Source organism: Camelus dromedarius, chromosome 17 (assembly GCF_036321535.1).
Source record: "Camelus dromedarius isolate mCamDro1 chromosome 17, mCamDro1.pat, whole genome shotgun sequence".
NCBI lineage: Eukaryota > Metazoa > Chordata > Mammalia > Artiodactyla > Camelidae > Camelus > Camelus dromedarius.
The window spans coordinates 30,695,810-30,714,152 of NC_087452.1; the positions used below are offsets into that span (position 1 = coordinate 30,695,810).

The 18,343-nt window shown below is 47.4% G+C and overlaps 1 protein-coding gene across 4 annotated transcripts in view; it reads right to left on the reverse strand.

The window, feature by feature from the left end:
- The window catches only part of CACNA1D (calcium voltage-gated channel subunit alpha1 D), a 296,376-nt gene that overhangs the window by 63,910 nt on the left and 214,123 nt on the right, over positions 1 to 18,343 (reverse strand). For all 4 annotated transcript variants that reach the window (XM_064496422.1, XM_064496423.1, XM_031470549.2 and 1 more), the window contains 10 exons: positions 17,273 to 17,498; positions 16,930 to 17,137; positions 14,475 to 14,595; positions 11,080 to 11,194; positions 10,508 to 10,577; positions 9,839 to 9,905; positions 8,943 to 9,090; positions 6,792 to 6,921; positions 3,402 to 3,461; positions 627 to 733 (listed from right to left, as the gene is read on the reverse strand). In XM_064496422.1, the coding sequence (XP_064352492.1) occupies positions 627 to 733; positions 3,402 to 3,461; positions 6,792 to 6,921; positions 8,943 to 9,090; positions 9,839 to 9,905; positions 10,508 to 10,577; positions 11,080 to 11,194; positions 14,475 to 14,595; positions 16,930 to 17,137; positions 17,273 to 17,498 (1,252 nt within the window). The remainder of the gene's footprint in view (positions 1 to 626; positions 734 to 3,401; positions 3,462 to 6,791; positions 6,922 to 8,942; positions 9,091 to 9,838; positions 9,906 to 10,507; positions 10,578 to 11,079; positions 11,195 to 14,474; positions 14,596 to 16,929; positions 17,138 to 17,272; positions 17,499 to 18,343) is intronic.

Consider the following 18,343-nt stretch of genomic DNA (forward strand, 5'->3'; position numbering starts at 1 on the left):
CACCCCTGGACACTCCCATTGGAGCCTCTGCCCCAAACCCCAGCGTACAGCAGGCAGGCAGTGTGCAGCTCAGGCTACGCCCCACCAGAAATCCCACAAGGCCATGGAGAGGCCCTGGGGCTCTGACTTGCAGCTTTGGCCCCTCCTAGATGAAAACTGTAGAGGCCAAAAGAAAAGGGTCATAGCAGCTGATCTATCCTGGAGATAAAGGAAAGCCTTCAATATCCAAGCTGGTCTGAGAGGCCACCTAGTCCTAACCCTCCTAGATGGGGAACTGAGACTCTGGGAGAGGATCCCCGGCTCCCAGGCCCTGGGCCAGCCCCTGGAGAATCCAGAATAGAGCCCAGCTGCTCTCCCTCCTAGTCAAGACATCTTTCACCCTCTGTTGAAAGCAAATATCAGAGTATTGAGCCCATCCCAGCAGAGGGCATGAAAAGAAAAACAGAACCACAAAAATGCAGGAGCTGTCCCAATGCTTTCTGACATGGGCGCTAACTAAGCTTTCCCAGATAGCGGAGTGTCATCATTATAACAATGCCAAGGCTTTATGCATTATGTTAAAGTTCCCCGCAGAGACCGTCCTGCCCAACAGTCCTGTGTACACCCCCCCCCCCCAGAATACTTACTGGATCCCAAATGACACCAGAGATACCCCAACAACCAGCATATCCAGTAAGTTGAAGTAGTTCCTGCAGAAAGCCCCTTTGTGGAGGAAAGCTCCAAAAGTTGTCATCTAGAAGCAGAAACATGAGGAATTTACTGTTTTTTTTTTCCTCTCCAGAGAAAATGACACCTGGGCTCTTTACAAAATCTTGAGCAAAATATGACTTTATGAACAAGTGTGCCAGAAATGTAAACCAACAAGGCAGAGCAACTGAATGCTTTGTTCAAAAATGAAAAAAGGCAGCTCATTTCCAATACATTTTAAAAGAAGAGACCAATGTGGACTTCGTTACAGCGACGACACATTTCAAGTATGAATATATCGTTGGCATGTCCTAAGGCTCTGTCTCAGGAAAGAGTCCACGTGACCAGGTTTGTCATGACGTAATCACTGCTCAGACAACCTGGCCTCCCCGCAAAATGCTGGTTCTGGCCCCTCGGAGACCCCTGGAGAGCGCACACTATTCCCATCCAGGCCTCTTAGTCGGGGCTAGAAGATGCACTGGAGTCCCGGGCTCCCACGCTCTGTTGACATAGAAACTTGAATCACTTCTCCAGGCCCCTTACTGCTGATAATGGTCCTTGGTGATACAGCCATTTTAAAAGGCTCCTTGAAGCCCAGCTGCTCTAGCACGTGCCAGCTGTGGCTAGGAAGCCGTCCCCTGGCCTCGCCATGTGAGCCTCACCGCTCTCAAAGTCACAGCCCTGTGTGCCCAGACACCACTGCGGGCACCTCTGGAAAAGGAGTTTAGTAAAGAAGTGCTCTAGAGTAAACACTCTAAAATATGAAGTTCACTGCTTATTTAAAAAAAAAAAATGGGTAAAGGCTCAGATAAGTACAAGAGAAGAGATGCAGAGCCAGGAACTAATTACCCTGGACCATATGGATCTGCCAATACTTAATTAACCCTTTTTAACACATAAAAAAGGCCACTTCAAATGGTTTAACCTAGTAACCAAACAGCCTCCCAAATCTTCCCCAGGCCCCCAGGAACCACCCTTTCAGATGTCAGCTACTTCTTGGAGAACCTCCCACTTTCTGAATCCTTCTTATTTTAGCTTATTTTCTGTTCTCCAAGATACCTTCAAAATGAAGACTGACTCCAAAGATTTAAGTCACTGAGACAAATATACAGAAATTGAAAAGCAGTAACATGGGTTTTTTCTTTTAAACAAAGGAAAACTCTGAAGCCCAACAGTAACTATATTCATTGAACAACTTAAAAATGTGGAAAGTAAAATAAAACCTCAATTAACCAGGCTAACAGGTTAAGTAGAACATTTTTCTATTCAGTTAGAGGAGAAGGCGAATTACAAAGGAAAAAAAAGGGGGGGGGGTGGAGAAAGAGGCAGCTCAGGATCCAGCAGAGGCCAGGCAAGGGTCATTGCACCCCATGCCCTGTGCCTTCTGCATCGATGCCCCGTGCCACGGAGAGGTGCTAGAATCCACTCACTGGCCCAGGCACACATCTCACTTAGGACAACTGTTAACCAAGTTTACTGGCAAAAAAAGGCAAGAAAATGAACTCGAATATTTAGAAGATTTTTAACAAGGGTTTAAAAGAGGTGTTGGTTGGTTTTGTGCTAATATTTTCACTAACAAAAAAAAAAAAAAAAAAGAAAGAAAGAAAATAACTAAATACTCTATTGCCTGGAATGTTAACTGAGGTTTCATTTTATAGAAGAGTTTGTAAAGAGCCCAAGTTCCACAGTAGTCTAACATAAAATACATTCTTTTCCTGAGATGCACACACAAAAAACCCAAAATGGTTTTAAAAAAATGTGGTTCAAAGCCTTCATTTCCCAGCTTGCCTCCCCACTAGGAGATGACTGCTCTGACAATTGTCAGAGGCCACACTGTCCCAGGGCTGTTGGGATGCCCACCTCTTAGCAAGTCTGGGGGTTCTGGGCTCTCTGCTGCGGGTCTCCAGACCTCGGAGTACATCGGAATGAGCTCACCCCAAGGTGGCCTTCACAACCAGTACACAAACCACATGCAGCAATGGCAACGCGTAGCTCATGCATGGGCAGTACATTCCGGGAGCCCTGCCCAAAGGGAGCTCTTCTCGTTGAGCAAATGTAAGCCCATCCATTAAAATATCGTAACACAGATATAAAATATCTTAACACAAAAAGACCAACACTGTCTTGCAAATATCCTCTTGCAAGAAAATAGTGTGTTACTATTTTAGGGCACTGAAAATGCAGTCAAAGAAATGAGAAGAGAAACATCCCCTTCGTCGAAGAAATAAATGCTTTTCCTCTGACTTTGACGTCAGGAAGGGTGGAAGAAAGTTCACACATAGTGTTGTACCTGTTACCAGTTGACAAATTCAGGGGATATAAAAAAAATGGAGCAAAAAGGAATTTCCAATTGCTATTAGGAAGCCAGAGTAGCTCCCCCATGCATTCAAAGGTTAAAAAGAAACAGCAAAACCAAGTTGAATGGTTACAGAAAAAAATTCTTTGGTTAAAAAAAAAGTGGAGCTTGATCACAGAGGACAAAAACTGAAAAGGGCCAAAAGCACGTCACACGTCTTGGCTGTGTGTCACACATAGGAGCAGGCCCCTAAAACACACTCCTGTGGAACGTGTTACCTTCAAAACGATCTCAAATGCAAAAGTACCAGTGAAGACATAATCTGCATAACCTAGCATCTGGAAGGTAAACAAAGAATTGCAACCATTATTGCTACGGCTGCTTTAGCATACGCGAGGATCAATGAAAAAGCCATTACCTTCAACAGGATTTCAACAGTAAAGATGGCTGTGAAAGCATAGTCAAAGTAACCCAGTATCTGCAAGGCACAACACGGGAGATGAGAAAAAGGCATCCAGACAAACCCCGACAACTCCGAGCCCATGGGGAGAACCCCATTTGTGATCTGAGACCCATTCTCCCCAGATGAGCCTGCTACCCTGGAGGGAAGTGCAGAGATGCTCAAAGTGCCCCATCCCGTCCAGTTACAGCTCATCTTTGTAACCTATAAGAGCTTTGGGGATACTTACCTCCTGTGACCACACGTGCTGAACCCACCCGCCCCCCGCCAGTCTCATGTCTTGGCCAGACAGACGATCACTTACAAAAGTACTTTACTAACAACCTTTGCTTATCAGCACACTATACTCTGTGACTATACAGAGTTACATGTGGCACTGGGTAAACTGGTCTCACACACATTTTAGCTTTTGAACTGCCTTGCTGGCTGAATGAAATATGTTGTCATTCAGCTGAGCTTCAGGTTGGAGGGCAAATGTAAACAAAGACGTAGTGGCATCAAACAGGCCGCCTGCCCCTCCAATTCCAGCTCATTCCATCAGGGAGCAAACCCTTCCGCCGTCGATGTGCCAGGCTGGGTAAACCTGTGAGGGCGGCTTTCATTTATCGGCCTCCCCCTGTGCGCTGCTGTGCATCTAACACTGTTCTGCCTCCAGGCTGGTTTTTCCCTTGTTGGGCCCACTCAAAGACAAGACTGACCTGGCTTCTGAATGATCAGTCCAGGCCACTTCATCAGCACTCCTAAAAGTACCGTCTACTTTCCAACCAACGGAGTCTAGCTAACCCCTTCTGGGGTCCCTGCTTCTGCTCAGAGCCATGGGGGCAGGTGGGCAGGACAGGAGGCCAGCAGCAAGTCTGTGTGAACTCAAGTAAGGCTGCTCACAGGGAACCCTCAGCCACAAAGACGGCAGCTGCAGCTCTGCTGGTGGAAGAGGCCATCGTGGCTGCTCATCTGCATGATAACTGTGCTCTGTGGTTTGGAGGAACCGCAGAGATCAGCGAGGGAAGGTAACCCGGGGAGCCCACCCAGGCCAATTCTGTGTATCTAACAGACGTGGCCGCTGAGAACAGGGGCAGCTGCTCAGGCCACGCACCAGTCACGCACCGCTGAGCAGGGAGCCAGGCTGCATGGGCCCGCTGTGTACATGTGGGACCCACCCAAGGGGAGCCCTGACTGCTGTTACACTGAGGCGAGGACCTCTGCTTCAGGGGCCAGCCCTCCTCACTGAAGTTCTCTCCTCAGAGGCTATTACTTGTTTCCCAAACTGTTCCCATTTTCAGATGCATACATTTTACTGGAACACTTCTGTGTATTTCTGTTTGTGGTCAGGCAGTGAAAAGTACCTCCAAGGGCACTAACAAGGCTGTCCACGGGGAACCCTGCCCCTCCTCAGTCACGGCAGAGCTGTGAATGCGGAAAGCACGTGGGCAGCCAAGAAAGACCCAGCTGCCAACAAGTCAACAACTCAGCCTGGTACCCACGGGCAAAGCTCTTGCATTCAGGTTGTTTCTTCTTTACTCTGCCTCCTTTCTCTTTTTCACTAGTAACTCAGCTAAAGTTAAAAAAAAAAATAAACACCACCACCAACAACAAAACACTGCACGATTCCAGTCATATGAAGTATCCAAAGTGGTCAAACTCACAGACAGAAAGCAGGATGGTGCTTGTCAGGGGCTAGGGGAGGTGGACGTGGGGAGCTGCTGTTCAGCAGGGATAGTTTCCATCATATGAGTAAGAGCTGGAGATCTGTACAACGTGGTGCCCAGCGTTAAAAATACTGTCCTGTGTGCTTAAAAATTTGGGAAGCTCTCGTGTTAAGAGTTCTTACCACAGTAGAATAAAAATACTGGTATTTTAAAAGCAACACACACACACGTCTATTAAAAAAGGACAGTAACATTCTTGGGAAAAGAAGCAGGGAAGTAAACTCATGGGGAAGTAATTACAATAAAAAATTAGAACATGAGGCCCCCATCTAAATTAATTCTTTGATAATCTGTGTTCGAGGACTGGCTCCGCACCTAGTCTGTCACAGAACAGTATTTCTTCCTAAACAGTGTTTCCGGCTGTGGGCTTCTTTTTATGGTGGACTCAACAACACAGAGGTCTTTGCTTTTTCTGAGCACTTAGAAGGAGACAGCCTCGGGGATCTCTAACAAAAGCCCTAACATGTGAATACAGGTTAAGACAGGCTAGGGGCCTTCATCTTTATACCAACACATGCTTTGAGGGAAAGATCTTTTCATCTTCAAAGCAGAGTGCCGATGCTCCTTCAGTCTGACAGGCTGAGTCTGCCAGGCGTCAAACCAAGAGCACAGGAAATGGAAAGAACACGGGGTGTCGTCGTCACAATCGGAATTGGGCGGGGGGGGGGGGGGGAGCACCGGTCTAGTGATATGTCCAAATCCTCACACTTCTAAAAATCTCTTGTACAGAAAGAAGTACCGACCAGGCAAGGCAGCGACTGCTGACAGCCTCGCACACTCGCGGGCCTCCCTCCCTGGACGGGTTTCTTGGTGATCATCTGGAACTGCGCTATGGTCAAGACCGGAGAGGCAACAGGCTACTGTCCTCTGAAGCTGTCTTGCCTCTGATTGTTCTCAGTGCTGAGTGAGCTGACCTGCTGAGGCTGAACTGCTCAGGCAGGAACTAATTTAGGTACCAGTCTCTGCCCAGCATAGACGCTTAGGAAGGGTGCTATCCCTAAACTATGAAACTGATTAATGATAGAAGACTAAACCCTCTGCTTGTTTTCTGTGTCAAGTCACCTCCTGCCCCTCCAAAACATAGTTCTTCTCTGCTGAACCCCTCAGTCCTACATCTGTCACCTCCCAAACTTGTATTTCTCCTTAGTAATGGAGCCATGTGGCTTTGGGAATCTAAATCCACGTAAGAGAAGTCTTCCCGCCAACCCTAAATAAGAGCTCCTGGGCATGTGACACCCTTGGTTTCAATTTTACTTTCTCTCCTGCTGGATGCTGCCACCAGGCAGAAATCTCGAAATAGGTGTGCCTGTGAATTTGACCAGGGAGGGGAAAAGAAGGACCAAAACATTGGCAACAAGGAACAGGGAGGCAGAGAGGCACAGTCCCTGAATACACTAAGTTACTGCAGAGTATTTAAAATGAAGTGTAACATGCATGAGTCCATGAAGGTTTGTGCCCATTAAACAAAAGCTGTCTGGCACTTACAAACCTGAAACATAAAAGGCCTGAAGGTGAATGAGAGGTCTACTCCAGCTTTTACCTTCGTGGCCCCTGCAGGTCCTGCCTGGACCACAGCCTCTGCCTGAGAGCCCAGAACTGACCCCCAGGAGCCCCGCCCTGCTGACCTCACTGGGGGGCTTACAGTGTTCCGGAAGGAGTGGCTGCGGATGGGGTCCTCAGCCGCCAGGGCAGCGCTGCTCAGCATGATGAAGACAAGGATGAGGTTGGTGAAGATGTGGTGGTTGATGAGCTTGTGGCAGCCCACTCGGATCCTGTGGGGAGAGCCGTGGCATAGACGCAACCCCAGGCAGGGCCAGGGGAGACGGCCCCCCGCCTCCCAGCCTGCTGGGGCCACTGTGGTGACCGATCAGGCAGAGGGCAGCTGTCCCACCCAGGAGATTGGAACCATTGGGCCCTTGAAACCCCAAGACAGCAGACCTCAAGGAGTCGAGTGGCCACACCATAGAGACCACTCACTGAGTCCTTAGAAGTGGGGATATGGTCCTTCTCAAGGTGAAAAAGTAAGGCTTCAGCATATGAAAGAACTTTCTTAAGGTGACACAACTAGTAGGGACCAGGGACAGATTTCCAATCCAGATCTGATGGTGACGTTTTCTCACCATAACAAGAAGCCCAGCGGCTCACTTTCCCTGGCTTGGAAAGGAGATGGAGTTCAGAGCCCATCACAACAGCTCACAAAGAATGCAAGCAACCCCTTTCTTGCACTGCACGTGGGCCGTACCAAAACAGGACCACAGTAAGCGGGGCTTGGTGGAATCTCCTATTACGTGGATATTCTGTACTAAGTGCTACTTTTCTTGTTTGGTGGAGGGAGGTGACCCACAACAAGTACCTCTGAGAAGGTGAAGTGACAGTTACACAATCTTACAAAGATCTTACTGCACTGTGTGATGGAGCCATCACAGGGTCCCACGGTCCTGGGCAGCAAGGCAGAGCAGCACGTGCGCAGCACCCCAGCCCTGGCTCCCCCCATGGCTCCGTGAGCCATCAGAGCCTTTCCTGCTGCCCCTGAGGGCCTATGGGCTAGTTAGTGTAGTCAGTGCCTAACTACCTTTAACCTCAGTATCTGACTTTGGATTTAAAGATTTTTTCCCCCTATAGAATACATGTAGGTTTTCCTTTGAAAAGATTTTTTCACTTTCACAGCCAGAGTCAAATTTTATATGAAGGTGACCTCTTGCTTCCAATCACCCCTCTGGGTCTGCTTAATGCTGGGATGTCTCTCCTGGAGAGCTTGCAAGCTATTAGCAGCAGGGGAAAGCTTCCCAGGGCTATGAAGGAAGGAGTGCTCATAGCTTTGGGGGAAAATCAATCCATTCCTCCAATATAAGGAGACTGTAGGTGTCAGTAATGACGGTTGACTAACTTTTTTAAAGAGATACCCAAATTCTCAACAGTGATGACCTGTGAAGACTATCATTAAATCTTCAAGTTTGTAAGGACTGTGGCCTGCCTTGCCTCCCACCTGTCTCTCCCTGGAGCCTGTGAATTGACAGAGTTCTTCTCTGGCAGCCAAGACCTGCTTCCGCAATTCTAGACACCTTTACAGGAGCCATCTATTCCCTCTAGCATTTTACTCCATCCCAGGTGATTTAAAGCCTAGAAACCAGCTAGAAAACCCCCATCTCCTCTTATAGTAGTTGTGAGTAATTACCACGTTCCTGGTGAGCACCTTATCTTTTAACAGGAGAAATGCTACTCTAAGCAGGATATTATGGAGCTCAATTGAATAGATACCACCTATAAAATATCACTGACTGATATTACTTTACCACCATAAAACTCAATAGGGAAAAGTAATCAACTAAACTGGGTCTCTGGGTGAAGATGCTGTGCAGAAGCTGGTCAAAAATCCTCAGCCCCATCTTCACAGAAGACCCCTAGTGGAGAAAAGTTCCTCTGGATGGAAAACACAGGCGACAACCCATGGAGCACCAGAGCTGCGGGCTCCAACCAAGCCCCAGGCACTGTACCCCTGCTGTCCTAGTGCAGGGCTTAGCGGGGAGGAGAGTCTGGAATGGCCCTCCTCCCAGGACCTGGTCACACCCCTATAGCCCGTGGTCCAGCACAGGAAGGTGAGGAAGAGATGAATAGAGGGCAAAAGCTAGGCTGGAGCAGGACAGGGGTCAGAGGCAGCCCGGGGGCCCTGATGCTCAGGTGCAGAAAGGGGCTGTGAACCACCTACCCTCACCCCATCCCCAGCCACCCACAAGCAACCTGTAGGGTCCTGGGAGAGACGGGGCAGCCACGTGACTAGAAGGGGGATATTTACGGGTTGGTCTTGCTAAGAATGAAGAAAGCGCTCCCTTCGGGAATAGGGGCAATTTTCTCTTTCATGTTCAACTCAGAGATTCTGCGAGGACGGGGGCCAGCTGGAACCTCAGGCTCATCCTCCTCCTCCTCTTCTTCCTCTTCACCTACTTTAAAGGAGACACTTTTTTTATAGACATGAAATAAACAAAGACTGCATGTGGTTTGGAATTACTACTCTCAATTTCACATGAAAATTTGGCTTAAAATGTATCATCACCTATCAGCTTAGATTCATCAAAACCCTTCCATATATGAACTGAGAGTGCGAGGGGGTGAGGCGGGCCTGAAAAGGATGCCCGTCTGGTGAGCATGTGGAGCTGTGGGAATCCGTTTAAGATCTGAGCACAGGTAGAGGTGGCAGCAGTGGGATTCACACTGCCGCGTCCTGAGCACCTGGCTGCTTCCCCAGTAACCTCCTTGCTCAGCTCTAGCCTGAAAAACTATGTGGGATTTTAAATCACACAGTCAGTCCCCCAGGCTCCCCAATGTCACAGTCCCTTCTATGTCACCCAACAAAGGCCCCGGTCAACGTCAAAATGTCAGGTGAATGTTGATAACTGGTTGCCTCCTTGAGAGATATCCTGGCCAAGGTGGGGCTTGCCCTGCTCCACCTCTGAGTTCTCCCCTCTCCACCTGGATTCTGGGTTACATAAGCTGCCTACAACCATGAGAAAAGGCAGAGCTAACTGGCCCACATGGGGACTGGATCCCTGGCCTTGGTGGCCCTGGCAGCCTCAGCAGCCCTGCGTGTGCCCCAGCTGGGCCAACCGGCCACAGACTCAGCCACTGATCAAAGAGGGAGCAAAGTCACACCCTCAAGAGCTGAGAGCCTGTCTCTGGCCTCTGCCACCATACCTGGCACATCACAAGGCGGGTAGGGGTCCTTGTCCTCATCCTCTTCTCGGTAGTCGTCAATTGTAACCTGGGATGACAGAGAGGTCGGGGGAGGAAGGGAGCCTCTGACTTATACGTACTGGGGAGGGGCAAAGACTTGACCCTGCCGTTCAGCACAGGGCAGAGAAGTCGTCTCCAAAGTGTGTGCTGTATGTGAGTGTGTTGGGACGGCAGTTGCCCCCCAGAAATGACTCTGCTCTGAGGGCAGACGAGGAGAAGACGTGTCACTCCTACCCAGCCACGGACAGCCGGCACCATCCCTGCCCTCCTCCTCTCCGTCGCCGTCACATACACTGTACGAGAACTACACTGCAGATTCCTGCCTCCCTACAAGGGGCCTCACTGAGAAGACACTAACACAGGTCAGGTCTGGCCACATCATTCCAATCAAGAAAAAACAAGTGGTCAGACCAGTTCAATATTTATCATACCAATTCCCTGATGAAATACTACTGATCACCAGCCAAGTGCCTCGAGTCACTCAGAAGCCCCTGGAAAGCCAGCGTCTGTGATGGGGTGACATCCTCTCACACCCAAATGTCACACACAACACTGTCACGGTGTAAAGGGCACATTTATGGCGGTATCAACAGAATCATTTTGAAACAAAGGGGAGAACATAACATATACCTTGTTGTCACTGTTGGCTATCTGGTTGACTTCTGGTTTGTTGTTCTTTTTATTTTCCAGGCTTTCTTTTCTATAGAGAAGGGAACAGAACAAAAGAAACCAAGTAACCATATTGTTTTGTATAAAAAAGCTAATCAGCATTCTGAATCAACAGTGGCCCAATGAAGGACAGAAATTAATTGGAAACAACCCTAACAGCAAGAACATAGCACAACCCACTCAGAGCTTCCTGTTCATCTCAATGCACTGAATTCATTACACAGATCATCTTATTAAAATTCTCATCCAAGAGCTAATCAGCGTTGAATGCATCATTTATTTTATGACACCAAAATTAACCACGTGATTCTTTAAGCATGGGGACGTGCAACTCCCACTCCCAGCTCTGAGGGGCTGAGAGCCAAGGGCCTGGATTCTGCCTAAGATTCCACCCGTTTTGATGTACCTCACAGGGCCATCCACGATCCCCACCACACAGCAGCCTGGGAGTTGCCATGCAGTCCGTGCTGCCCGCCAAGCCCCACCTGCAACTGGCTCCGCGGGTTAGAACCCTCAGGTGAAAACGGGGTTACCTGGCAATCTTTTTCCTTTCCTTTTCTTCAGCTTCCTCTTTCTGAGCAGTGTTCAAACTTTCAGCATCAGCCAAGTTGTCTACAGCAATGGCCAAAAAGACATTCAGTAGAATATCTAATTTGAATGTTTTAAGGGTACAACACGTTTCAAAATGCAGCTACATACAGTGAACAATGGCAACATCACACCCCTCAGTGTTTCAGGAGGCTGGTGACAGGTGACTGTCCCCTAGTGCTATATTCACTTGGTAAAGCCAGGGGGCCAGAGCCACATTTTTCAAAAAGGACTAGAGCCTGTAGAAGATAATCTGGAAAAAAGCAAAATTAAGATTCACCAAAACCCAAGAAAACCTGCAAACGTCAACATTTCCACCCCTGCGTGTGCCTGGGCATGTGCGTGTCGCTACATCTAGGTCTCTATGGCTGTGACACATGTTGCATAAAACAACCTATGACAAACAAATGGCATTTTTATGCATCTCACTCTATGCATTTTACTTCTTTTAAAACACACACCACCCACAATTATTTATCTGTTTATCTGGGGTGTTTTCCAAAATAAACCCCATGAAAGGCTATACACATCATTCAAATGATGATCCCATCACACAAGACAGTCTGAGCCTTTCTCATCTGAAATGATCATCCGAATCTGTGAACACCTCATTCACTCATTCATTCCACACTGTCTAGAGCATGCCTGACTATTCTTTTGCATTGTCCAACTGTGGCTGTATCTTTGACTCTTGTGGTTGAATTTAATTTTTGCAAATAGGAAAAAGGTTTTGAGCTCTTACTATAATGCTATATGCGTGGTTTCCTTGAGTGACTGAAAAAAAAACTATGAATAAGGTTCCCAAATCAGAAGATTTCTTATTTGCTAGCATTTCTGTACATTTTTGAGAAGCACAGGGATCAGAGGGCCAAAGGTCAAGAGGATTCCATTCTCCGACTAATGCATCCCTCTGGCTGATGCCCAGCCACCCACATGCAAGATGACGGAAACCCAGGGACCCCAAGACAGAAGAGGCACACCACGGTCCCACAAGCCCTGAGCAATCTGAACTCGCATGTAGGTCTCTCAGCATGTAAACAAACATAATCCAACAAAGGACCGATGGTGAGCTAGCTTAAATGTGAGTGAATTCTATTAAGACTTTCAAAACACCTTTGACACATTAGACTATTTTCTAAACAGAGCTGCAATGAGCCTGAGGCAGCAGTCTGTCCCAGACTAGGTGATGGTCGGCAAGAGGAACACTCTTCTGAGGGGCGTGGGGTGACTGTGGCTCAGAGAATAATGAATCCTGGGACTACCTGTATTGAGAATTCCTACTAGTGATCCCGATAAAAAAAACACTACATCTCTAGTCTCACAATGACATGAAACTCTCTTAGGTAGGGGAAAGCAAATCTAGAGTAAGAAAGCACAGGAAAATCTTGCATATATGTAACAGATGGTTTCTAAGAGCAAATACCCTGTGTTTTACCTGTATTTGGAGGCATTACCCACCAGATCCTCCTCAACAGTGGTGTGCTCTGGAGTTCATTTGAAAAGACCTGCTAAGCACCTCTAAGGTGCCAGGCACCGTTCTGGGTGCTGGGAACATGGGAGGAAACAGGCAGACCGGAGTCCCCGCTCCCAAGGAGCATCCATTCTAGTTGAGAGAGACGGAAAATAAATGATTTAAGTATTTCAGAGAGCGGTACACACGCTACAAAGAAAACACAGCATCTAACTGGATAGAAAGGGGCCATGGAACACTTGTCTGCAGATTAAAGCCAGTATATCACTGTGGCCTAATCATGAAGTGAGCAGTAAAAGAAAATACTGATTATTCACTAAATAAATATTTACCAAGGGCTGAATGTGCAAGACCCTGTGGTGTAAGCCATGAGGGATGTGAACACAAAACAAGATTCCTGACTCAGGATAATTCTCATCTAGTTGGGAAGATGGAGGAATGTCACCCCAATATCCAACAGACAGCAGATCCCACAGGCGGTAAGAGGCACAGAACCTGGCAGGAGAGCTCACCCCTGGGCAGGAGGAGGGCAGAGGTGGCTCCGTGCAGCAGCAGAGGCTGGCGCTGTAGGATTTCTCTGTTGAGAGAGGGACTTCCATAGAATAAACTGCAGCACAAAGCATGATTCCCCACAGGTTTGCACTGGGATTACCACCTTGAAGAAAATTCACTAACAAGCAAGAGAAGATGAAGCGGAAAACAGCTCAAAGGATCTAGGACTCCTCAGGAGAAGAATCCAGATTAGGATTCTTTAAAATAAAATAGTGAAGATGAAGATGTCTCCTTTGGTCTTTGACCAAACCTTTATTGAGGACCTGCACATGCCAGGTTTTGGGCTAGGGCAGGGGGCAGAGAGAAAGCAGACACAACTGAAGTCACAGGGTCATGAAGGGGCAGAGTGAGGTAACGAGAGACCTGAATTTTCAGAAGCCTAGAATTAGAGAGTACTTCTTGGCAGGGAAAAGGATTAAGTTGGAGAAAGTCACTAAGTGGGATAGAGCAGTTGGCCAATGGGTGCTTGACCCCCAAAGACGTACAGGTCAGCAAAGCAGAATTAGGTCAATCCACTGAAGATGGGTCCCCATCTGTTATGAAGGGTCTTAAGAAAATATAGATGTACCCCTAACCTCTTAATGGGGCTCGGACCAGGTCATCCCAAAACATGCCAAGGTGGCATATTGATGATTGTGAATTAAAGTTACTTGAGAAAGAGCTGGTACAAGTAAAACTCTGAATTGCCTTTTGTTTCCCTGAAAGCAGGAAACAAAGCTCCCATAGAAAGGCATCCTCCCCAAGCCAGGAGGATGTAGAACATCCTTGCTGTTGGAGACAGGGAATGTGAGGCTGAGACAGTTATATATAAACAGTGCTTGTTACTTCTCCATCAACTTGCTACTCCAAGCAAACACCCTTCCATTTTGTCTAATCTTCACAAACAACTGATTCCTTCTCTAAAAAGGTATACAAGCAGCCTGCTTTGGTCACTTCTTATGTCCCATACCTACGGGATTTCTACCTAGAAGGTAGAGGGACATTTTTACTCCCTCCACACTTAAGGGTGATGACACAGAGAGTAACGTGCCTTTGCATGAAGCCCTCCCTCAGGACCTGTGCAGGAGACGTGACGTGATTCCGAGTAGGTGACCACTGGTGCGGCCACCTGCCTTCTCAGGCTCCTTCCCACTGGCTGCGCTCACTCCTCAAAGTCTGAGACTTGCTCCTCCCATGCCCTCCCAGCAACAGTGAAGGAGAGCATATGAACTCCCCTCCCCACCACAGTTGCTACCACCACTGCTACCGGAAAACTCAGAGAGGAAGACCCCCAACAAGACCGTGAGACGAGATGGCCCTGCTCGTTCTGAAGGATACAGTTACCGCAGATGAAGAGGATGATGAAGTAGATGCAGACGATCATTCCTGAAGATGATGGGCCCCCATACGCCATGATGCCATCATACATCACAGCATTCCAGTCTTCACCTGTCAGAATCTAAGAGGTCAAGACTGGGGTCAGCTGGCAGGTGGAGTCACAATTCCCATGTCCTCCCAGTGCTCCTGGTGGCTGCCCATGTCTGCTGTAAGGTGCTTCTCACAATCCAGTTTGCAATGAACAAATCCATCCACTCTTCCATAAAGTCTTCAAAACACTATTCTCAACCACACAAATTCATGAGTTAACTCTTGTGGTGAAAATAAGATAACATTCCACATAAGACGTGTATACCCTTTGATTATACGTGAGCCAATTCAGTCCCCTCCCCAGGAGCATGCTGCTGCTGCATCTCTCCAGGACCTCTGTCTGTGCATTTGAACACATATGTACACATTCTGAGAAAGCAGGAAGTTGGTGTCTTCTCTAATTTCTTAGACATAAAGGGTATCATACTATTGGAATTTTCTGCAGTTTGCTTTTATTCCCCCCACTCAACAACATACTCCTGAGACCCTCTGTGTCAATAGGTTCATGGTCATTGTTTTTAACCACTGCATAGTATTCCTCATAGCTAATTAACTGTGGAAATGGAAAGCTGTATCTACGATGTGAATCATACTCAGATTTGAAAAAGTAAAGCAACTCATAGAAAACGAACTATAAATGGCTCTGAGTCATATGAAAAGATATCCAGCTTCACTCCTGACAAAATACCAACTGCAACTACAATGAGATGCCATTTTCATCTACCAGACAGGTACCCATCAAAAAGTCAGAACACTCACTGTGGTGACAGGGAGTGAGGCCACAGGCAGTCTCCACGCCCCATCCCTGGAGGCTGAACTAACACAATCTTAAAGAGAATACTTGGGCAAGAGTGTCAAAGGTGCATATGGACATTCACCCTTTAAACCAGTAATTCCACCCGGGGGAATTTATCCTACAGATCTACTCACACACGTGCCCCCTGGTGTATGTTAAAGGTCACCCACTGAGCCAAGACTAGATACAATCAAATATTCACCAGCAGGGGATGCTTCATGAATTATAGCACATTCACACCATAAAAAATACACAGCACTGAGAAGGAGGAGGCAGCTTTTTATGGGCCTGTAAGGAAGGGTCTTAAGGACACCCTAGGCGATAAAAAGAAAGGTGAAAAAAAAGCATGTAGAATGAGCTACCATCTGTGTAAATTCATCTATGTAGGTATGCAGGTGGGCAAATGTATTTATGTCTGAAGAACATACAAGAATCCGTGTAATGGTAGTTGCCTCCTACAAGGGGAAATTGGGGGCTGGGCTGGAGGGAGACTTGTTACTTTATATGTTTTTAATATTTGAATTTTGTGCCACACATACAAGTACTATAAAAACAACAACCACCATACAGATTTCTGTGAAAGAAATCAGAAAAAATAATAACTTGTCAGTGGCCAAAAATTAAGCATAGTTCAAAAAATTGAATTATATCATACTATATTGCTATATAACAGTGACAATAATTCCAATCACTTCAAAATGACCACGTGGGCAAGAACCTCAGTGATCATTCTGTCTAGGCTCTCATTTTTCAGAAAACAGGGACTTTCCAAGGTCACAGAGCTGAGCACATGGGACGTCCATGTTCACTGCCCCTCCCACCAGGCCTTCCCGCCTCTCCTGGAGGGGAGAGATCGCAAGTGAAAACCAACAAAGGCATACATGTCTTTTAAATTTACCTGCCAAGGAAGGGTTTCAGGTCACAATATACAAGAAGGGGGTTTAGAATACTCAGCTTAGAGCCAGGTTGGGTGGAGAGGCTTGGCCTCTGAGCGCAGGGCAACCTGGGAACCTCGGACACTGTTGCTCCCTTCTCGGCCTGATGCCTGAAAAGACCCCAACAGCAGAGACATCCTAAGAGTCCATGTGTCCCCATTACATCACACAAGGGAAGACAACAAAGGGGAAGAAAGCTGTCACAACTCCTTAATCACCCTGATTCCCCTGACTGTAGACCAAAGTATTAGGGCTTCAGAAGTCACTTCTTTGCATAAATCCGTTATAACCAGGATTATAAAACTTGCCTGCAATCAAATATTAGCAAAGGACAAGAAGAGGATTTTAGAGTCTATCTCACAGGAACCTCAGAAACCTCACAGAATCACACAGAAGTTTTCAGTTTGTCATTTTGTAATACATCCAGAGGTCTCACAAAAACATGAAATCACAGCACATAGATTTGCTGGAGTGAGATACTAAACAAATGACTTAAATGACACAAAATTCATCAGAGTTGTTATTAGGGCAGAGGTTCCTCATACAGTAACAATGGAATCATTCTGTCCTATTGAATCGTGGACAAAGTGGCATCTCACAAGGCGCGGCCCGGGGAGGGGAGGGCAGGACTCACCTGGAACACCGTTAGAAGTGCTTGAGGGAAATTATCAAAGGTGCTCCTCTTGGTTTGCGTTTCGTCGAAATTAAACTTGCCACCGAACAGCTGCATCCCAAGCAAGGAAAAGATGATGATGAAGAGGAAAAGCAGAAGCAGCAGCGAAGCGATGGACTTCATGGAGTTTAACAAGGATGCCACCAAGTTGCTCAGGGACGTCCAGTGCCTGCAAGTCAAGACAAGGGGGTGAGCCCAGAGTGCCACCTGGGATGGAGAACGTCCCCAAGGGCAGGGACAGGGGATAGGGCTGACCACCACCCACATTCAGAAAATGCCTCCAGTGAGATGTGCTGGTACTCACCTGGTCACTTTGAAAATTCTCAGGAGGCGCACACATCGAAACACAGAGATGCCCAGGGGAGACATGATTTCCAGTTCCACCAAGATGGTTTCGGTAATTCCGCCACACACCACAAAGCAATCAAACCGATTAAAAAGAGACACGAAATACGCCTGGAGACCCAAGCTGTACATTTTTACCAGCATCTCGCAGGTGAACAGAGCCAAAAGGACTTTGTTAGCAATGTCTGGAAAGACAAAGGGGCACACGTCTTCAGGGTCTCATCAGGGAAGAGGCTCACACTCCCCTCTCCCCATCTCCCTCCCACCAGCCCCTGCCGGAAGTGCCCCCAAGTACCTTTGTCCCTGTCTTTGCTGTTTCTCCCCATGATAGAAATACGGCATGAATGTTTACAGTCCATTTGTCTGCCAGGTTCTAGTCCTGCTTCTGCTACTACCTAGACATGTGGCTCTTGGAGAAGTTCCTTGCTTTCTCCAGGCCTCAGTTTCACTGACTGTGAAATGGGGAGGGGCTGCTGACCACATAATCTCTGATGCTTCCAAGCACTAAGAGCTATGATTCTGCATTTAGATCATCACACTTTTTGGTTTCAATTAGTCACCAAGAGATCTGTCTAGTCTTGCTTACAGTACCACGATCTAAGAAGCAGTTGCCTATCAAGGTCATTTCAGAAAATACCACCCAGCAGGTTGGAGAGTTGAACAGATCTGACAATGCCAGGCAGGACTTCACAAGAGCTCAAAACCGTTAAAACTCAGAATGGGATGAGCTCCCCCAACCACACTGCTGGGGCATTCGAGGTAGAGGAACAGTTATCATTGCAAAGGATACAAGAGAGGAAAAGAAAGCTTCCAGAGGGGACATGGAGAAAGGACATGAAGTCCCTTCCAGCTGCAAGATTCTGTGATCCTCGGCTGGTCCCAGGGTCAAGCCCGTGAAATGCTCTGAAGTTCATCAGCTCCAAGGTGCTTCATGGCACAGATGACAACCCCCTCCAAGTGCACTTCGTATCTGCACGTTTCTGCTGTCTTCCAAGTTAATCACTGGCAATGTTCCTATACACTATTACAC